At 40.7% G+C, this 14,529-nt stretch overlaps 1 protein-coding gene across 6 annotated transcripts; it reads left to right on the top strand.

The window, feature by feature from the left end:
• Nucleotides 1–2,421: 2,421 nt before the first annotated feature.
• On the top strand, nt 2,422–13,832 carry ZNF846 (zinc finger protein 846). 6 transcript variants are annotated; one of them, XM_041764013.1, is made up of 6 exons: nt 2,422–2,483; nt 4,034–4,255; nt 5,600–5,726; nt 6,637–6,720; nt 11,008–11,090; nt 11,747–13,832. In XM_041764013.1, exons 2-6 carry the CDS (start codon nt 4,232–4,234, stop codon nt 12,614–12,616), a joined length of 1,188 nt encoding a protein of 395 aa, XP_041619947.1. In that variant the 5' UTR covers nt 2,422–2,483; nt 4,034–4,231; the 3' UTR covers nt 12,617–13,832. The 6 variants fall into 6 exon arrangements, with proteins under 6 accessions (XP_041619947.1, XP_041619943.1, XP_041619942.1 ...); XM_041764009.1 differs by having other exon boundaries at nt 11,591–13,832; XM_041764008.1 differs by having other exon boundaries at nt 11,588–13,832.
• Nucleotides 13,833–14,529: the final 697 nt, after the last annotated feature.

Here is a 14,529-nt window from a genome sequence, read left to right as displayed (position 1 = left end):
TGCCAACACAGCTCTGACTACAGCTACTACTATTACACACACCCACTGTATGGTACATTTTATTTATTTTTTATTTTTGTTTGGTTAATACTTTTAATTATATGATTATAATTATACAACTTTCACTATTCAATATTTTGTATAAAACCAGCACAATACACAAGATTTTCAAACTCGGCAATATGTATCAAACTACATAGATATGCAAAGTTTACAGGCCATTATGAAGCTTTATCTTAAAAATACCTTCAGGAAAATAAACATTCATTCAACCAGTTCTTTAGGGTTTATAAAATATGATTAGAAATATACATTTTAATTAAAAAAATCAAGACAATGATTGACCAAATACTGATTCATTAGTTACATTTTAAAACTTTTAATAATCTTGTACGGTACATTTTAAATGGGTTGATTATGCACTGTGAGAATTGTCTGAAGACTAAAGGTCTAAAAAGAGGGCTGAATGAGCTGGGAATTCATTTTACGGACTAGCAGTATTATTATTATTATTATTATTTTTTAATATTTTATTGACTTATTCGTGAGAGACACAGAGAGGGGGAGACAGGCAGAGGGAGAAGCAGGCTCCACGCAGGGAGCCCGACGGGGGACTCGATCCCGGGTCTCCAGGATCACCGCCTGGGCCCAAGGCAGGCGCTAAACCGCTGAGCCCCCCAGGGATCCCCTAGTAGCATCTTTATAAAAATGCAAAGCGCTGAGCGAGGCTGAACCAACAAGGAGAAAGACTTGTAGAAAAGCGTTTGATGAGCTCCCTTGACCCGGAACCTGGCGGCAAACCCCGCCCACGGCCTCCGTCACTCTTCCAACTCGGGCCCCCGCGCCCAGGGCCAGCGGCCTCCCCTGGCGTCCGGAAGAGGCGGCCGCCACCCCCAGCCCGACCCGGATGCTCCTGAGGCCCCGCCCCTTACGCTGACCTCGTGGCGGAAACCGGAAGCGGAAGTGCTCGACGGATACCGTTTCACTTCCCGCTGCGCCCTGCGTGGGAGGGGGGTTGTCCGCTCCGTCGACCTCCGCTCGGCGCTCACCCCCGCGGGTTCGAACTTCCGTGGCTTGCTCGGACTCGGGGCGCGTCTTCCCGTCGGCACACGACGCCCCAGCGGCTGCGGCCGCCCGGGTTCCCCCCGAGAGGCTCTTGCGCCTCCGCCCGCGCGGCTGGGAGTCGGGGCCGTGGCGGGGGCCCCCGGTGGAGGCAGGGCCTTTCTCTCCGCCCGAGCCGCTCTTCAAAAGCTGCCAGAACGAACTCTGTGCTGCCCTTTCTCCAGAGGAGAAGCGTGGACGCAGTGGTGGGAACGGCCGCAGTGCCCTCTCCTCCCCGACCTGGAGACGGCGCGGCGTTCTGGTGAGCGCTGGACGGAAGTGCTCTGGCCGTGGGCGCCCGTTCCTGACGTTCGAGGACTTGTTCAGGTGTATCTTGTTGCCCGTTGACCGTTTGTTAGCATTTTGCATGCGTGGTGTACCCCTTTCTATATCCCCCTCCATGTGTATATTTAAGTGTGTATGATAAACCCTTCGAAAGTAAGATTAAAAAAACTTGCAGGCCGGATACTCGATCTTTAGTATTTGGTTTATTGTCTCACATGTAACAACAAAGGAATTATGTAATAACGCCTACAAATGAATACCCAAAGTGAAAAATGAACCAGAAATTTGGATAGGCTCTTCAAAAAAAAAAAAAAAAAAAGACAAATGGATAATAAATATATGGAAAGATGCTTCATATCATTACCAACCACAAATAGAAAGGTGCTACCGCACACACTGAGTGACCTAAAGTAATACTAAAAAGAGTGGCAGTGCCAAGTGTTGGTTGAGATGTGCATCCACTGCTAGTGGAAACACTTTTTTAAGAGAGTATCAGTTAAATACGATCTGTTCATCCTATGCACGGACATGTCCACCAACTGAATATAAACGCTAATTTGTAACATGATTTGAAATATCCCTAAATTGGAAATAACCCAAAGTGGATTAAGGGACAAGTGGATGAATGGTGGCATATATTTTTTGTGGCATACTCTTTATTAGCAAAAGGAAGGAGCACAGATGCAACTTGGATGAATGTCACAAACACAATCTCAAGTGAAAGAAGCCAGACACAAGAGAACGCATGCTGTTTGATATTCTTTCTTTAAAATTCAAAAATACGCATAATGCTCTAGAGTGTTAAACGTCAGGATAGTGGTTGCAGTTGGGAGGCATGGAGTTAGTGATTTGGAAAAGAGATAAGATGTCTAAGATGCTGAATTTGGAAATATTCTATTTCTCAAGCTGAATGACGATTTATGGGGCTGTTCATTTCTTTTCTTTGTTTAAGATTTTATTCATTCGTGAGAGATGCAGAGACACAGGCAGAGGGAGAAGCAGGCTCCCTCTGGGGAGCCTGATGCGGGACTCCAACCCAAGGACCCCAGCATCATGACTGGAGCCGAAGGCAGACTCTCAACCACTGAGCCACCCAGGTGCCCGGTGCTGTTCATTTCTTAATACTTCATTGAGATTTTTATTCAGTGATTGCCGCCTTTAGTTGTATGTATGCTTGTAATTCAAGAAAAGAAGTTCAAGAAATGAAACTCTGCTACTTCATGAGGTTGAGCAAGAATTATAGAAGTAGAAGGAAATGTACTGAAAGGATGACTAAAAATAAAAGCCAATACTTATTGGAAGAAAGTAGAATTGATCAGTAGTAAGAAAGGGTGAAAAGACGCACGATATATTTGTATACTAGTTTTTGTAGTTAACTGTGAGATAATATAGAAAGCCTTCAGTTTTAACATAAAAAAATCTGACATTCAGATGCTGTTGGAGTAGCTAACATGAGAAATGTTTTTTGAGTTTTTCTAAAATTATGATACTCAAATTTGGATATCTTTGGGTCAAAATTTGGACACTTTTTTTTTTTTTTTTTAAGATTTTAAAATCATGAGAGACACAGGCAGAGGGAGAAGCAGGCTCCATGCAGGGAGCCTGACGTGGGACTCAATCCCAGGTCTCCAGGATCATGCTCTGGGCTGAATGCAGTGCTAAACTGCTGAGCCACCTGGGCTGGCCCTGGAAACTTACTTTTTTTTTTTTTTTTTTAAAGATTTTATTTATTTATTCATGAGAGACACAGAGAGAGAGAGAGGCAGGCAGAGACATAGACAGAGGGAGAAGCAGGCTCCATGCAGGGAGCCCAGTGTGAGACTCGATCCCGGGGCTATGGGATCACACCCTGAGCCGAAGGCAGATGCTCAACCGCTGAGCCACCCAGGTGTCCCGGACACTTACTTTTTAAGTGAGTTATCACTTATCACAGTCCTCTGAAGTGATTATTTCTCTATTCTGTCTTTATCCTATCTTTAACCAGTCTTATCTTTATATTGTGAATATATTTGTGTATGTGTGGTATTCGTTATACTTTAATGGGATTGATTCTTTTTACCGCTCATCACCAACTGATAATTAATTTACCTGTTTCTTACCTGCATTGTCCAGTTGAACTGTGAGATCCCTAAGAACTGTTTCCTCTTCATTGCCGAGTACCTGGCCTGGCAAGAGGAAGGCCCTTACTAATATTTGCTAACTGAATGAAGGAATGAGACAAAGGGAGGCAAAGATTCCAAATGCAGCCAAGCTCCAGCAGGCGGTACTCAGGGGACTTCTTACTTCATAAAACCTTTTCTATTTCTCATCTCCATTATGCCTAGCAGAGGATGTGGACTGAATTCTGGTCATCTCAGGAGTAAGAGCTACTACAAGAGATAAGGCTCTTGCCATACCAACATGTGTCTGCCTGGCTTTCTTTTCCTAACTAGTGATTTGAGCCAGTTTTTAATCCTGTGTGACCCTCTATTTTCTCAATTATTAAATGTCAGTTATTAATACCCAATTTGGAGGGATGTTAGGACAACTAAAGGAGTTCATATATGTAGAACTAACAGTGCTCAGTAAACAGAGGTTGGTATTAATATTTGCATGCTAGGATAGTAGACAGTTTTTAAAATGACTGTCACATGTTTCATCTGCACAGAGATGGCTAAAGAGTGATGTCTGATGACTGAGGAAAAATGTCTGTTGCTTAATGATGGATATTGTGAACCAGTTACCCAGACACTCCAGTATACAAAGAGAAATTGAGATCAGCCTCTTAATTTAAACTCAAAAGCTTCTCTGGTCTTCTGAGCAAGAACTGGAATATTCTGGAAACTTTTACTCTCAAACTCACAGGATGGCAGCCCTTGATGTGAATCAGGTGTGTGGTGAGTCCTTATCGTTCCTTCACAAATGGCAGATCCAGTGCTTGGGGGCTGAGTGACCATGCAGTGGGCCATATAAGAACAACAGAAATGAGCAGAGCATGTGTAAATCAGGTTCCTGGGATTTGGGATACAAGAAGCTGTGTGTGCTTTTTGAGGGGGTAACATGTTCGTGAATTCTGTTGTGTCAAACAGCTCTGCCTCTCTGTATTGTAATTTGTGTAACTCTGAGATGGAATATATAACCAGGTCCTCCCTCATGGGTAGCAAAATCCAGAAAACAATTTTCTTGCTCCAGGTAACTCAGAGCACTTTATCAGTTTATGAAATTAGTGTGTGATATGTTCTGTGCGTGGTGTGGGATAGCTTATCAACATGTAATTATTGGAATTGGATTGGCTTCAGAGTTCATGGTTTTCTTCTCTCTGAGGTCATCTTTCTTGGGACCCTTTCTGTCTTCATGAGGGAAAAATTGAGGCAAGGATAGTGGCTGGGTTACTTAAGGATTCTTCTCAGGTAAGTGGAAAGTTGACCTTCAAATGTCAGGCTTATTTGTCAGGTAGCCATATCTCTTGTAATGTCCCCAGGCTTCTGAAAGCAATTAATGGCCCTGCTTAAGGATTGAGTCCCAAGTCAATTTCTCCAGGACTCATGCCATCTCAGAATATATAGAGATTACACTGGAAATGATTTTTTTTAAAGGTTTATTTATTTATGATAGACATAGAGAGGGAGAGATAAAGTGAGAGGCAGAGACACAGGAGGAGGGAGAAGCAGGCCCCATGCCGGGAGCTCGACGCGGGACTCGATCTGGGACTCCCAGGATTGCGCCCTGGGCCAAAGGCAGGCACCAAACCGCTGAGCCACCGAGGGATCCCCGGAAATGATTCTTTTATCTCAATATTCTATTCATTCTTTCTGATCTTTAGTCACGCTTTTGTTGGCTTATCATTTTGCTGAGCGTTATGATAGATATTGAGAAATGATATGAAAGTGTCTAATCTCCTGGAATGTGTGTGTTACCATGGAAATAATTCATCTGTTAGTAGACTTTAGTGTTGTGTTCAGTGCTAACTGCGGCCAATAAATAGAGGAGGAATAAAGCGAGAAGAACCCACAGTAAGGTTGTGGTAACAGAAGTTTAGTCACGTGTCAGTAATGCTGGTAAGTCCATGTGAGTGGCTATAAGCACCAGACAGCATCTGTAGCTAGAAAGAAGAGGTCTGGGCCCAGGGGTACTGTAGGCTTCTAGTCTACCTTCCTCAGTCCCTCATACATCTTCCTGAGAACCTCAAAGAAGATGGTAGTTAGCTGAAGCCGCCATGTATTTGATTATTTAGCACTTAGTGACCTTCGAGGATGTGGCTGTGGACTTTACCCAGGAGGAGTGGACTTTGTTGGATCAAGCACAGAGAGATCTCTACAGAGATGTGATGTTGGAGAACTACCAGAATCTCATTACTCTAGGTAGGGCTGGCATAATTTTTTCACTGAGCCCTTTATGAAATGAATGTTTCTTAAGTATCTCTATTGTCAAATGAGAATACTGTGGCAAACAAGACAAACAATCCCTGGCCTCAGGTGCCTTACGATCTAGAAGGTTCCCTGTGAAAATGAAGATCTGTCTAAATAAATGACTTTATTTCTTTTAGGGACTGAAAACCTAAGACAGGCAGACTTTCTTTTTAAAGTTTTTATTTATTTAGTTGGAAGAGAGAGAGAGGGCACATGCGTGTGTGTGCACGTGCGAGAGAGAACATGAGCTGGGGTGGGGGGTGCAGATGGAGAGGGAGAGCAGACTCCTACTGAGCAGGGAGCCCACTGTGGGGCTCAGTCCCTGGACTCCAGGATCATGACCTGAGCCAAAAGCAGACACTTAACTAACTGAGCCACCCAAGTACCCCAAACCTTAAGACTTTAAATGTGTGTGAGGATGGACATGATTTTCAGGTGTTAGAGCTCTCTAGTCATTTGAGGGCACAGAGAAAGAATATGCTTACATTTTTGTTCCTTTTAGAATAGTCTTTTTTTTTTTTTTTTTTTTTTAAGATTTTATTTATTTATTAGAGACACAGCAAATGAGAGAGAGAGAGAGGCAGAGACACAAGCGGGCTCCATGCAGGGAGCCTGATGCGGGATTCGATCCTGGGTCTCCAGGATCACACCCCGGGCTGAAGGCGGCGCTAAACCGCTAAGCCACCGGGCTACCCTAGAATAGCCTTATTGCATTGATTTAAAATTTTGTGTGATTATTTTGCTGTTTGTGGAGTGAGACTTCAGTGTCTAAAGAAACTCTGAAGCTAAAATGTTGGTTCCTAACCAAAGACTGCATTTTGTGTCGTGCAAGGTCCTCTTTATATATTTTTCCTGTAAGCAGGATATGAATCATGCCTACCTGGTCTCAACTCTACAGTGGAAGTAGCAGAAGAGCTGAGGACAGGAGGGAGAGGAGTTCTGCAGGGTAAGTTCATGAATAGAGTTTTGTGACGAGCGATGCTAGTCTGAGAAAGGTGCAGTACATTTGGAAATGCCACTTGGCAAACTTTCAAAGAAATACTCTTTTTTCTGAGAAGCCTGAAGCCATTTGGTTTCTGAGTTTGCTGAGGAACCTTCAGCTCCTTATATCTTTTTTTTTTTTTTTTTTTGCTCCTTATATCTTTAAATTTCCTTTGATCTCAACTTTTTCCTGTTCTCCCAGAAAGATCTGTCTGACTCAATTGAAAATTTCATTACTTGCAGACAGCTTATTTTACAGTACTTTCTATCTTGTTTTCCTGATTCTATCAGTGTTTTTTGTGTACTATCAGCCTTAGGCTTCCAGAATATTAAGCTTTGTAGATTGCCTAAAATTTTGACACCATACCCTTATCATTGCCAGACTGCTAACACAGCCATACTCTGTGTAGTGCAACTTCCCTTTTGTTTCAACCTTTTTATTGTGTTTCAGCATATTCAGACATGTATGTGCCATTATGCTTTTTTTTTTTTTGAGATAAAGTACACAAGAATTAATCATTTTAGGGAGTATGATATATTGGTATTGAGTACATTCACAGTGTTGTGCAACCATTATCTCCTTTTAGTTCCAAAATATTTTCATCACTTGAAAAGGAAACCCTGTAACCACTAAGCAATCAGCCTCCATTCAGCCTTCCCCCTACTCCCTGCAACCACTAATCTACTTTCTGATTTACAAGTTTGCCTATTCTGTAGATATCAAACAGAATCATACAGAGTTCAATTTCATAACTGTTAACTTACCTAGAAGTAGAATTGTGGGGGCATATGGTCATTTTATGTTTAACTTGTTAAGGATTACCAAACTATTTTACGCAGAGCCTATACTATATTCCTTCCAGCAGTGTAGCAGTTACTCCTTGCCATCAGTTCTTCCTTCCTTTCTTCCTCCCTCTTGCCTTCTCTCCTTTCCTTTTTTTTGATAGTAACCATCCTAATAGGTATGAAGTGGTATCTTATTGTGATTTTGATGTGTATTTCCTTAAAAGAAATGATGTTGGACACTTTTTGTGTGCTTATGGACCATTTCTGTGTCTTTGGAGAAACACCAAGTTCTTTGTCCATGTTGAACCTTGGGTTGTTTGTTTTGTTGTTGTTGAAGCATATTAATTCTTTTTGTACTCTAATAGTGGACCTGTATCGTATGGATGATTTGCAAATATTTTCTTCCATTTCTGGGGTTATCCTTTTGCTTTTTTGATAGTGTTCTTTGATTTACATTTTTTTTAAAAGACTTTATTTATTCATGAGAGACACAGAGAGATGCAGAGACAGAGGCAGTGGAAGATGCAGGCTCCTTGAAAAGAGCCTGATGTGGGACTTGATCCTGGGACTCCAGGATCATGCCCTAAGCCAAAGGCAGACACTCAACCACTGAGTCACCCAGGCGTCCCTGATACACATTTTTAATTGCAGTGGGGTCCAATTTATCTTTGTTTTTTTTTTTTTTTTTGGTGCTTTTGATGTCATATCTAAGAATAAGATAAAAAGATTGGGCATTGTCAAATCCCAGGTTCTGAAGATTTACCCCCTTGTTTTCTTCTAAGAGTTTATACATTTAGCCTTTACATTAGGTTTTTGACCTGCTTTGAGTGAATTTGTATATATGGTGTGAGGTAGGGGTCCAGCTTGATTCTTCTGCATAAAGATATCCAGTTATCCTAGCACTGTGTGTTGAAGAGACTGTTCTTTCCCCATTGAATGGTCCTGGCACACCTGTCGAGAATATATTGATTCTAGATGTATGGGTTTTTTATTCTGGATTCTGTTCTGTGTATGTCTATCCTTTTTCCAGTACCTTTTTCCATTCTTGATACTGTACTTTTCAGCTCCAGAATTTTATTTGGTTCTTTTTTGTAATTTCTGTCTCTTATTGACAATCTCTTTAGTGAGACATAACTCTTTTAGTTTTCTTTAGGTCTTTGTTCATGGTTTCTGTTAGCAACTTGGGTGTGTTGAAACAAATTAATTCAAAGTTATTAGTAAGTCCAATGCCTTGGCTTTCAGGAATAATTTGTATTTTTTTTTATTGTTCCTTTGCATACCTCATATATTTTAGTTGGAAATGTAAATTTTAGATATCATAATGTGGCAATTAAAAAATCTGATTCAGGGATCCCTGGGTGGCGCAGCGGTTTGGCGCCTGCCTTTGGCCCAGGGCGTGATCCTGGAGACCCGGGATCGAGTCCCACATCAGGCTCCCGGTGCATGGAGCCTGCTTCTCCCTCTGCCTGTGTCTCTGCCTCTCTCTCTCTCTCTCTCTGTGACTATCATAAATTTAAAAAAAAAAAAAATCTGATTCACTTCTCCCTGAGTTTGCTGTTGCTGCTTGTTTTGTATTGTTGGTGTTTGTTTTGTCTTTTAAATTATTTTTGTTTTTTTTTAAATTTATTTTTTATTTTTTTATTTATGATAGTCACAGAGAGAGAGAGAGAGAGACAGGCAGAGACACAGGCAGAGGGAGAAGCAGGCTCCATGCACCGGGAGCCCGACGTGGGATTTGATCCCGGGTCTCCAGGATCGCGCCCTGGGCCAAAGGCAGGCGCCAAACCGCTGCGCCACCCAGGGATCCCTGTCTTTTAAATTATTTTTGTAGGGAAGTCTCGGTGCCAGCAGTTTGGTGCCACCTTCAGCCCTGGGGTGTGATCCTGGAGACCCAGGATTGAGTCCCACGTCGGGCTCCCTGCATGGAGCCTGCTTCTTTCCCTCTCCCTCTGCCTGTGTCTCTGCCTCTCTATCTGTCATGAATAAATAAATAAAATCTTTAAAAATAAATAAATAATTGTTGTGTGTTCTGCATTCTTTTTTAGTGCAGTCCCTGAAATTTGTTCTGTTAATTTAGTGGTCACCTTAGAGTGAGAAATTCCTTAAATACCTGGAGCCAAGAAAAGAAAACTAAAGGTATTCTTTTAGTTTTTGTTAACTGGCTGTGTGTTGAGCCACTCCTTCAGTGTTTAGCTAGGCCACCTACAGCTCTTCTTTAGCCTTCCATTCCTGTTGGAGTGGATGCTGAAGGTCAGCCAGAGGTGAAAGCTTTGGGTCCTCTCCAGCCTTTCTGAGCATGCATCTAGCCCTGGGCATGCTTGTGGACTTCTTGAGGTTTTATTATTATTATTATTTTAAAGATTGTATTTATTTATTCATGAGAGACACACAGAGAGGCAGAGACATAGGCAGAGGGAGAAGCAGGTCTCGATCCCAGGATCCTGGGTTCACGACCTGAGCCAAAGGCAGATGTTCAACCACTGAACCACCCAGTTGCCATTTGAGGTTTTAAAAGCCCTATTTATGGACATATCAACCTTCCCAGTCTGTTCCTTCTAAGGCTTTTCAGGGTGTCTTTTGTTTGTCTCAGATACTTTCCTTTTCCTTGGACTGTGGTAAGCAATACTTTGCCTTCAGACTTTATTCTTTCTTTTTTTTTCTTTTCTTTTTTTTCTTTTTCTTGCTTTCTTTTTTTTCTTTTTTTTCTTTTCTTTTCTCCTTCCTTCCTTCCTTCCTTCCTTCCTTCCTTCCTTCCTTCCTTCCTTCCTTCCTTCCTTTTTTCTTTCTTTCAGATTTTGTTTATTTGAGAGAGAGAGACAGGGAGAGAGAGCACACAAGCGGTGGGGAGGGCAGAAGGAGAAGCAGATTCCCTGTTGAGCAGGGAGTCCAATGCTGGGCCTGATCTCAGGACACCAAGATCATGACCTGAGCTGAAGGTGGACACTTAACGGACTGAGCCACTCAGGTGCCTTGCCTTTAGACACTTTCATCAGTAGTTGTCTGAGATGCTGTCTTGTTGGGAACTCTCTGAGTTGGCTGATATAAGGCACATCCCTTGAGGAAGCTGCAGACAGATGCAAACACACGGTGGCAATTCTTTGAGAACAAAGCCCATAGTGCTCTTTTTAGTACTTGTAACTTACTCAAAGATACCGCTTATTGTCTAAACGGCTGTAGCTGATCTGAAGAGTGGGGATGGTAGGTAATTAAAATGCCTCAGCTCTCGGTGAACTAAAGCTGCTTCTTTCTTCTGTTAAGTGTTCCCTTCGTGGTTGTACATTTTTGACTAGATTCTAAAGTTCTGTAATAGTTGATTTTGATAGTTTTTGTGAGCTTGTTGTTTTCTGGTGGGAAAGAGTCCTGGAGTTCCCTACTCCATCATATTTTGTGGTGTCATTCTCTATGCTTTTAAACAACTTTATCCCAGGAATTTTCTCCCAAACTAAATTTTCCACTTTTTTTTCAGAATTGGAATTGCAACTCAAAACCAAAGGTTCCATACCACTTCAGGATATTTCTTTGGAAAAAACATCAGATGAAATAAAATTGGTAAGATCTCCAAAAGTAATTCCTTTCTTCCACATCAGGACCAGAAGCACAAAATCCATGCGAATTATATAAAATAAATGCCATTTACCCAAAGAAAGCAGAATCTGTGAAGAGATTCTTTGAATATCAAGAATTTGAGGAGCACTCTAAACCTACTTCAAACCTGTTTCTCCTCAGAGATCCACATAAATATAACTCAGATGTCCAGTTTTTTTATGCACTGGGGATTTAGTCAGAATAATACAGGTTTTAAATGATTCAGTATGAATAATTACCAGAGGATACTCTGTGAAAGTAGAATATGATTCAGGGTCTTAGCCTCAGAGTCTGTTTATTCTACTTAAAATAACTCAGGAAGAGCAGGAAGTCTGTACACTTAAATGGAAATGGAAAAAACACTTCAATTATGATGTTTCCAATGCATAAAAGTTGTGATGGGGGAGAAATTCTGTTATAGTGAGTGCAGAGTCTTTAGTTATCATTTAAACCTTAATCAGCAGGAGAGAAGCCGTGCTGGAGTGAAACCATATGGCTCTAACATCTGTGAAAGAGCATTTAGTGGACACTCCTTTACAACTCACATTCGACAGAAAACTTCTAAGGGTAATCAGAATGGAAAAGCCGTTAAAAAGAACTTTATTTGTACTTTGCCCAAGGAAATCCCTGTTGGGGAGAAAACTTCTGAGACTGTTCGACATGATAAAGCCTTTGGTCAGCTTTCAAATCTTACTGGATGCAAGAAAATTCAGATACAAGAGAAAGTGTGTGAATGCAAAGATTATCAGAGAACTTTTGTTAATCAGTCATCCCTGAAGGTACACATGAGACACCACACTGGAGAAAAACCATATGAATGTAAAGAATGTGGGAAAGCCTTTACTCGATCCACAGGACTTATTTTACACATGCGAATTCACATGGGAGAAAAACCATATGAATGTAAGGAATGTGGAAAAGCTTTTATTCATTCTTCATACCTTACAAAACACATAAGAATTCACAGTGGAGAAAAGCCATATGTATGTAAGGAGTGTGGGAAAACTTTTGCTCGTTCCTCAGGACTTGTCTTACACGTGCGAACACACACTGGAGAGAAACCCTATGTATGTAAGGAATGTGGGAAAGCCTTTAATAATTCTTCGATGCTCAATCAGCATGTAAGGACACACACTGGAGAGAAGCCATATGAATGCAAGCAATGTGGGAAAGCTTTCACTCAGTCATCAGGCCTGACCACACATTTAAGAACTCATACTGGAGAGAAGGCCTATGCATGTAAAGAATGTGGGAAAGTTTTTGCTCGTTCTACAAATCTTAACATGCACATGCGAACACATACTGGAGAAAAGCCGTACAAATGTAAAGAATGTGGGAAAGCCTTTAGATACTCCACATGCCTTAGTATTCACATGCGAACTCACACTGGAGAGAAACCATACGAATGTAAGGAATGTGGGAAAACCTTCACTCAATCTTCGGCACTTGCTAAACATTTAAGAACTAAGGCATGTGAAAAAAACCTGTAAATGTTTTTCAGACTTTAGTGTTCATATCTAACCTCATCTGGATAAAGTACCTTATGAAAGTAAAGAATGTGTGAGAAAGCTTTACTCATTTTTCATCCTTAATAGGTAGGAACTTCCTGGGCCAGAATTCCCATTCATATAATGCATATGAGAGCAGTAATTGTTCATACCTTAAAGAATGCTTAAGAACTCAATACTTGAGAGAACTTTCCAGTTACAAGGTATGTGGGAGAACCTTTTTTTTGTTGCTCTAACATTAATTTTACATTAATTTTACAAAATTACTGTAAAAGTCAGGAGTGCCTGGCTGGCTCAGTTGGTAAAGCTTGATCTCAGGGTTGTGAGTTTGAGCCTCATGCTGGACATAGAGATTACTTATAAATAGGTAAGAAGTTACTGTAAAAGTGATGTGAAGGTAAGAATGATCTATAGCCTTAAAATATGACCATATGCTTTGATAGCACATAACTCACACTAGCGATGAATCATCTGTACTTAAGGAATGTGGTAAAACCTTAGTGCCAAGGCCTTAATGTTCACATGAGACTTCAGATGGTATAAAACCATACAGATGTAAAGGACCCAGGAAGATCCGCAGTTGTTTCTTGTATCTTTTAAGAATCAACATTTAAAAAAACAGTGGAGAGATTTCTATACATCTCGGAAATATGGGATAGCTTCAGGAAAGGTTTTAGAGATTCCTGACTGCTTCATATGCAAGGAGACTCATGAATGTAAGAAATGCTGAAAAATTTTCAGGTGTTAATAAGTCACAACACAGTGAAGAGAAACCTTATGATGGTAAGATACTTAGCCCTAGATGTTAACATTCTTTGGTAATCTTAGGCAGAAAATGTTAAGAATGTTAGAAATAATGGTAATGCCTTTGTGTCTGTGTGTGTGTCTATTACTTGGCTTTTGACCTTAATAATCCACACTGGAGAGAAATAGTGGCTGTAGGGTACATGGGAAATGGTGTATCCATCTTATAAATCTTACACTACATGTGAAAAGCCACCCTGGAAAGAAGCTGAATGAATGTAAAAATGTGGGAATGATTTTTCATAATACATATCCCTTAAGAGACTCTAAAATACTGGAGGAACAAAGTATGAATGAGAGGAATTTGGGGGAAGCTTTCAGGTACTATTCTTCAATCACTGTACACAAGAGAATTCTTCCTGGAGTCATAATGAAATAAATGACATAAATGCAATTGCCTTTCTGTGTGTCATTCTCAAGGAAAGCACCTAGCATTTTTATTTTCTGTGGTAATTTTGTATTACAAAGTTTTAGTGGCTTTTAAAGACACTAAATAGAAGTTCTGCAAAATTATTTCATATAATGGAATTTCATTATGGTTCAGCTCTAAAGACTTCCATTTCCATATACATATATATACACACACATATTCCCTTCCCTATGTCTATGTATATAGACATATATATATATATATGTCTTCATTGAATTATATGAGATATATGGAAGTTTAATTGGCAATATAAAAGCATTTTTAAAAAAAGTCATTTATTTATTTTGAGAGACCGCAAATGTGTGCACATGAGCTAGGGGAGGGACAGAGGGAGAGAAGCTTTCAAGCAGACTACCTGCTGACTGCGGCCATGAGATCGTTACTGGAGTTGAAACCAAGAGTTGGACACTCAACTGACTGAGCCACCCAGGTGTCCTGGCAATGTAAGAGCATTTTCTGTTTTTGGTTAATGCTCTCTAGTGTATTTGCAAGTGGGTCATAAAATGCTGGCTTTGTATGTAGTATCTAGTCATCTCAATATTCCTTGTCCTTTGGTTCCTTATAAATAGAATCCAGATTATCTCCAGGTATATAGTTTAAAAAAACAACACAACCATTCCTACTTCAGGTTTCCTTAGGTTTATGGGAAGAATATATTTCA

This window comes from Vulpes lagopus, chromosome 7 (genome assembly GCF_018345385.1).
Source record: "Vulpes lagopus strain Blue_001 chromosome 7, ASM1834538v1, whole genome shotgun sequence".
NCBI lineage: Eukaryota > Metazoa > Chordata > Mammalia > Carnivora > Canidae > Vulpes > Vulpes lagopus.
The sequence above is the reverse complement of the archived record's forward strand: the minus strand, read 5'-3'. Positions and strand labels throughout refer to the sequence as shown.

What these genes read in the sequence shown, in the direction of transcription:
- ZNF846 (XM_041764008.1), top strand. Translation starts at nt 4,232, where the DNA reads ATGGCAGCCCTTGATGTGAATCAG. An exon ending in CAGCCCTTGATGTGAATCAG is followed by an intron (nt 4,256 to 5,599) that starts GTGTGTGGTGAG and finishes TTGATTATTTAG; the next exon opens with CACTTAGTGACCTTCGAGGA. An exon ending in CCAGAATCTCATTACTCTAG is followed by an intron (nt 5,727 to 6,636) that starts GTAGGGCTGGCA and finishes TCCTGTAAGCAG; the next exon opens with GATATGAATCATGCCTACCT.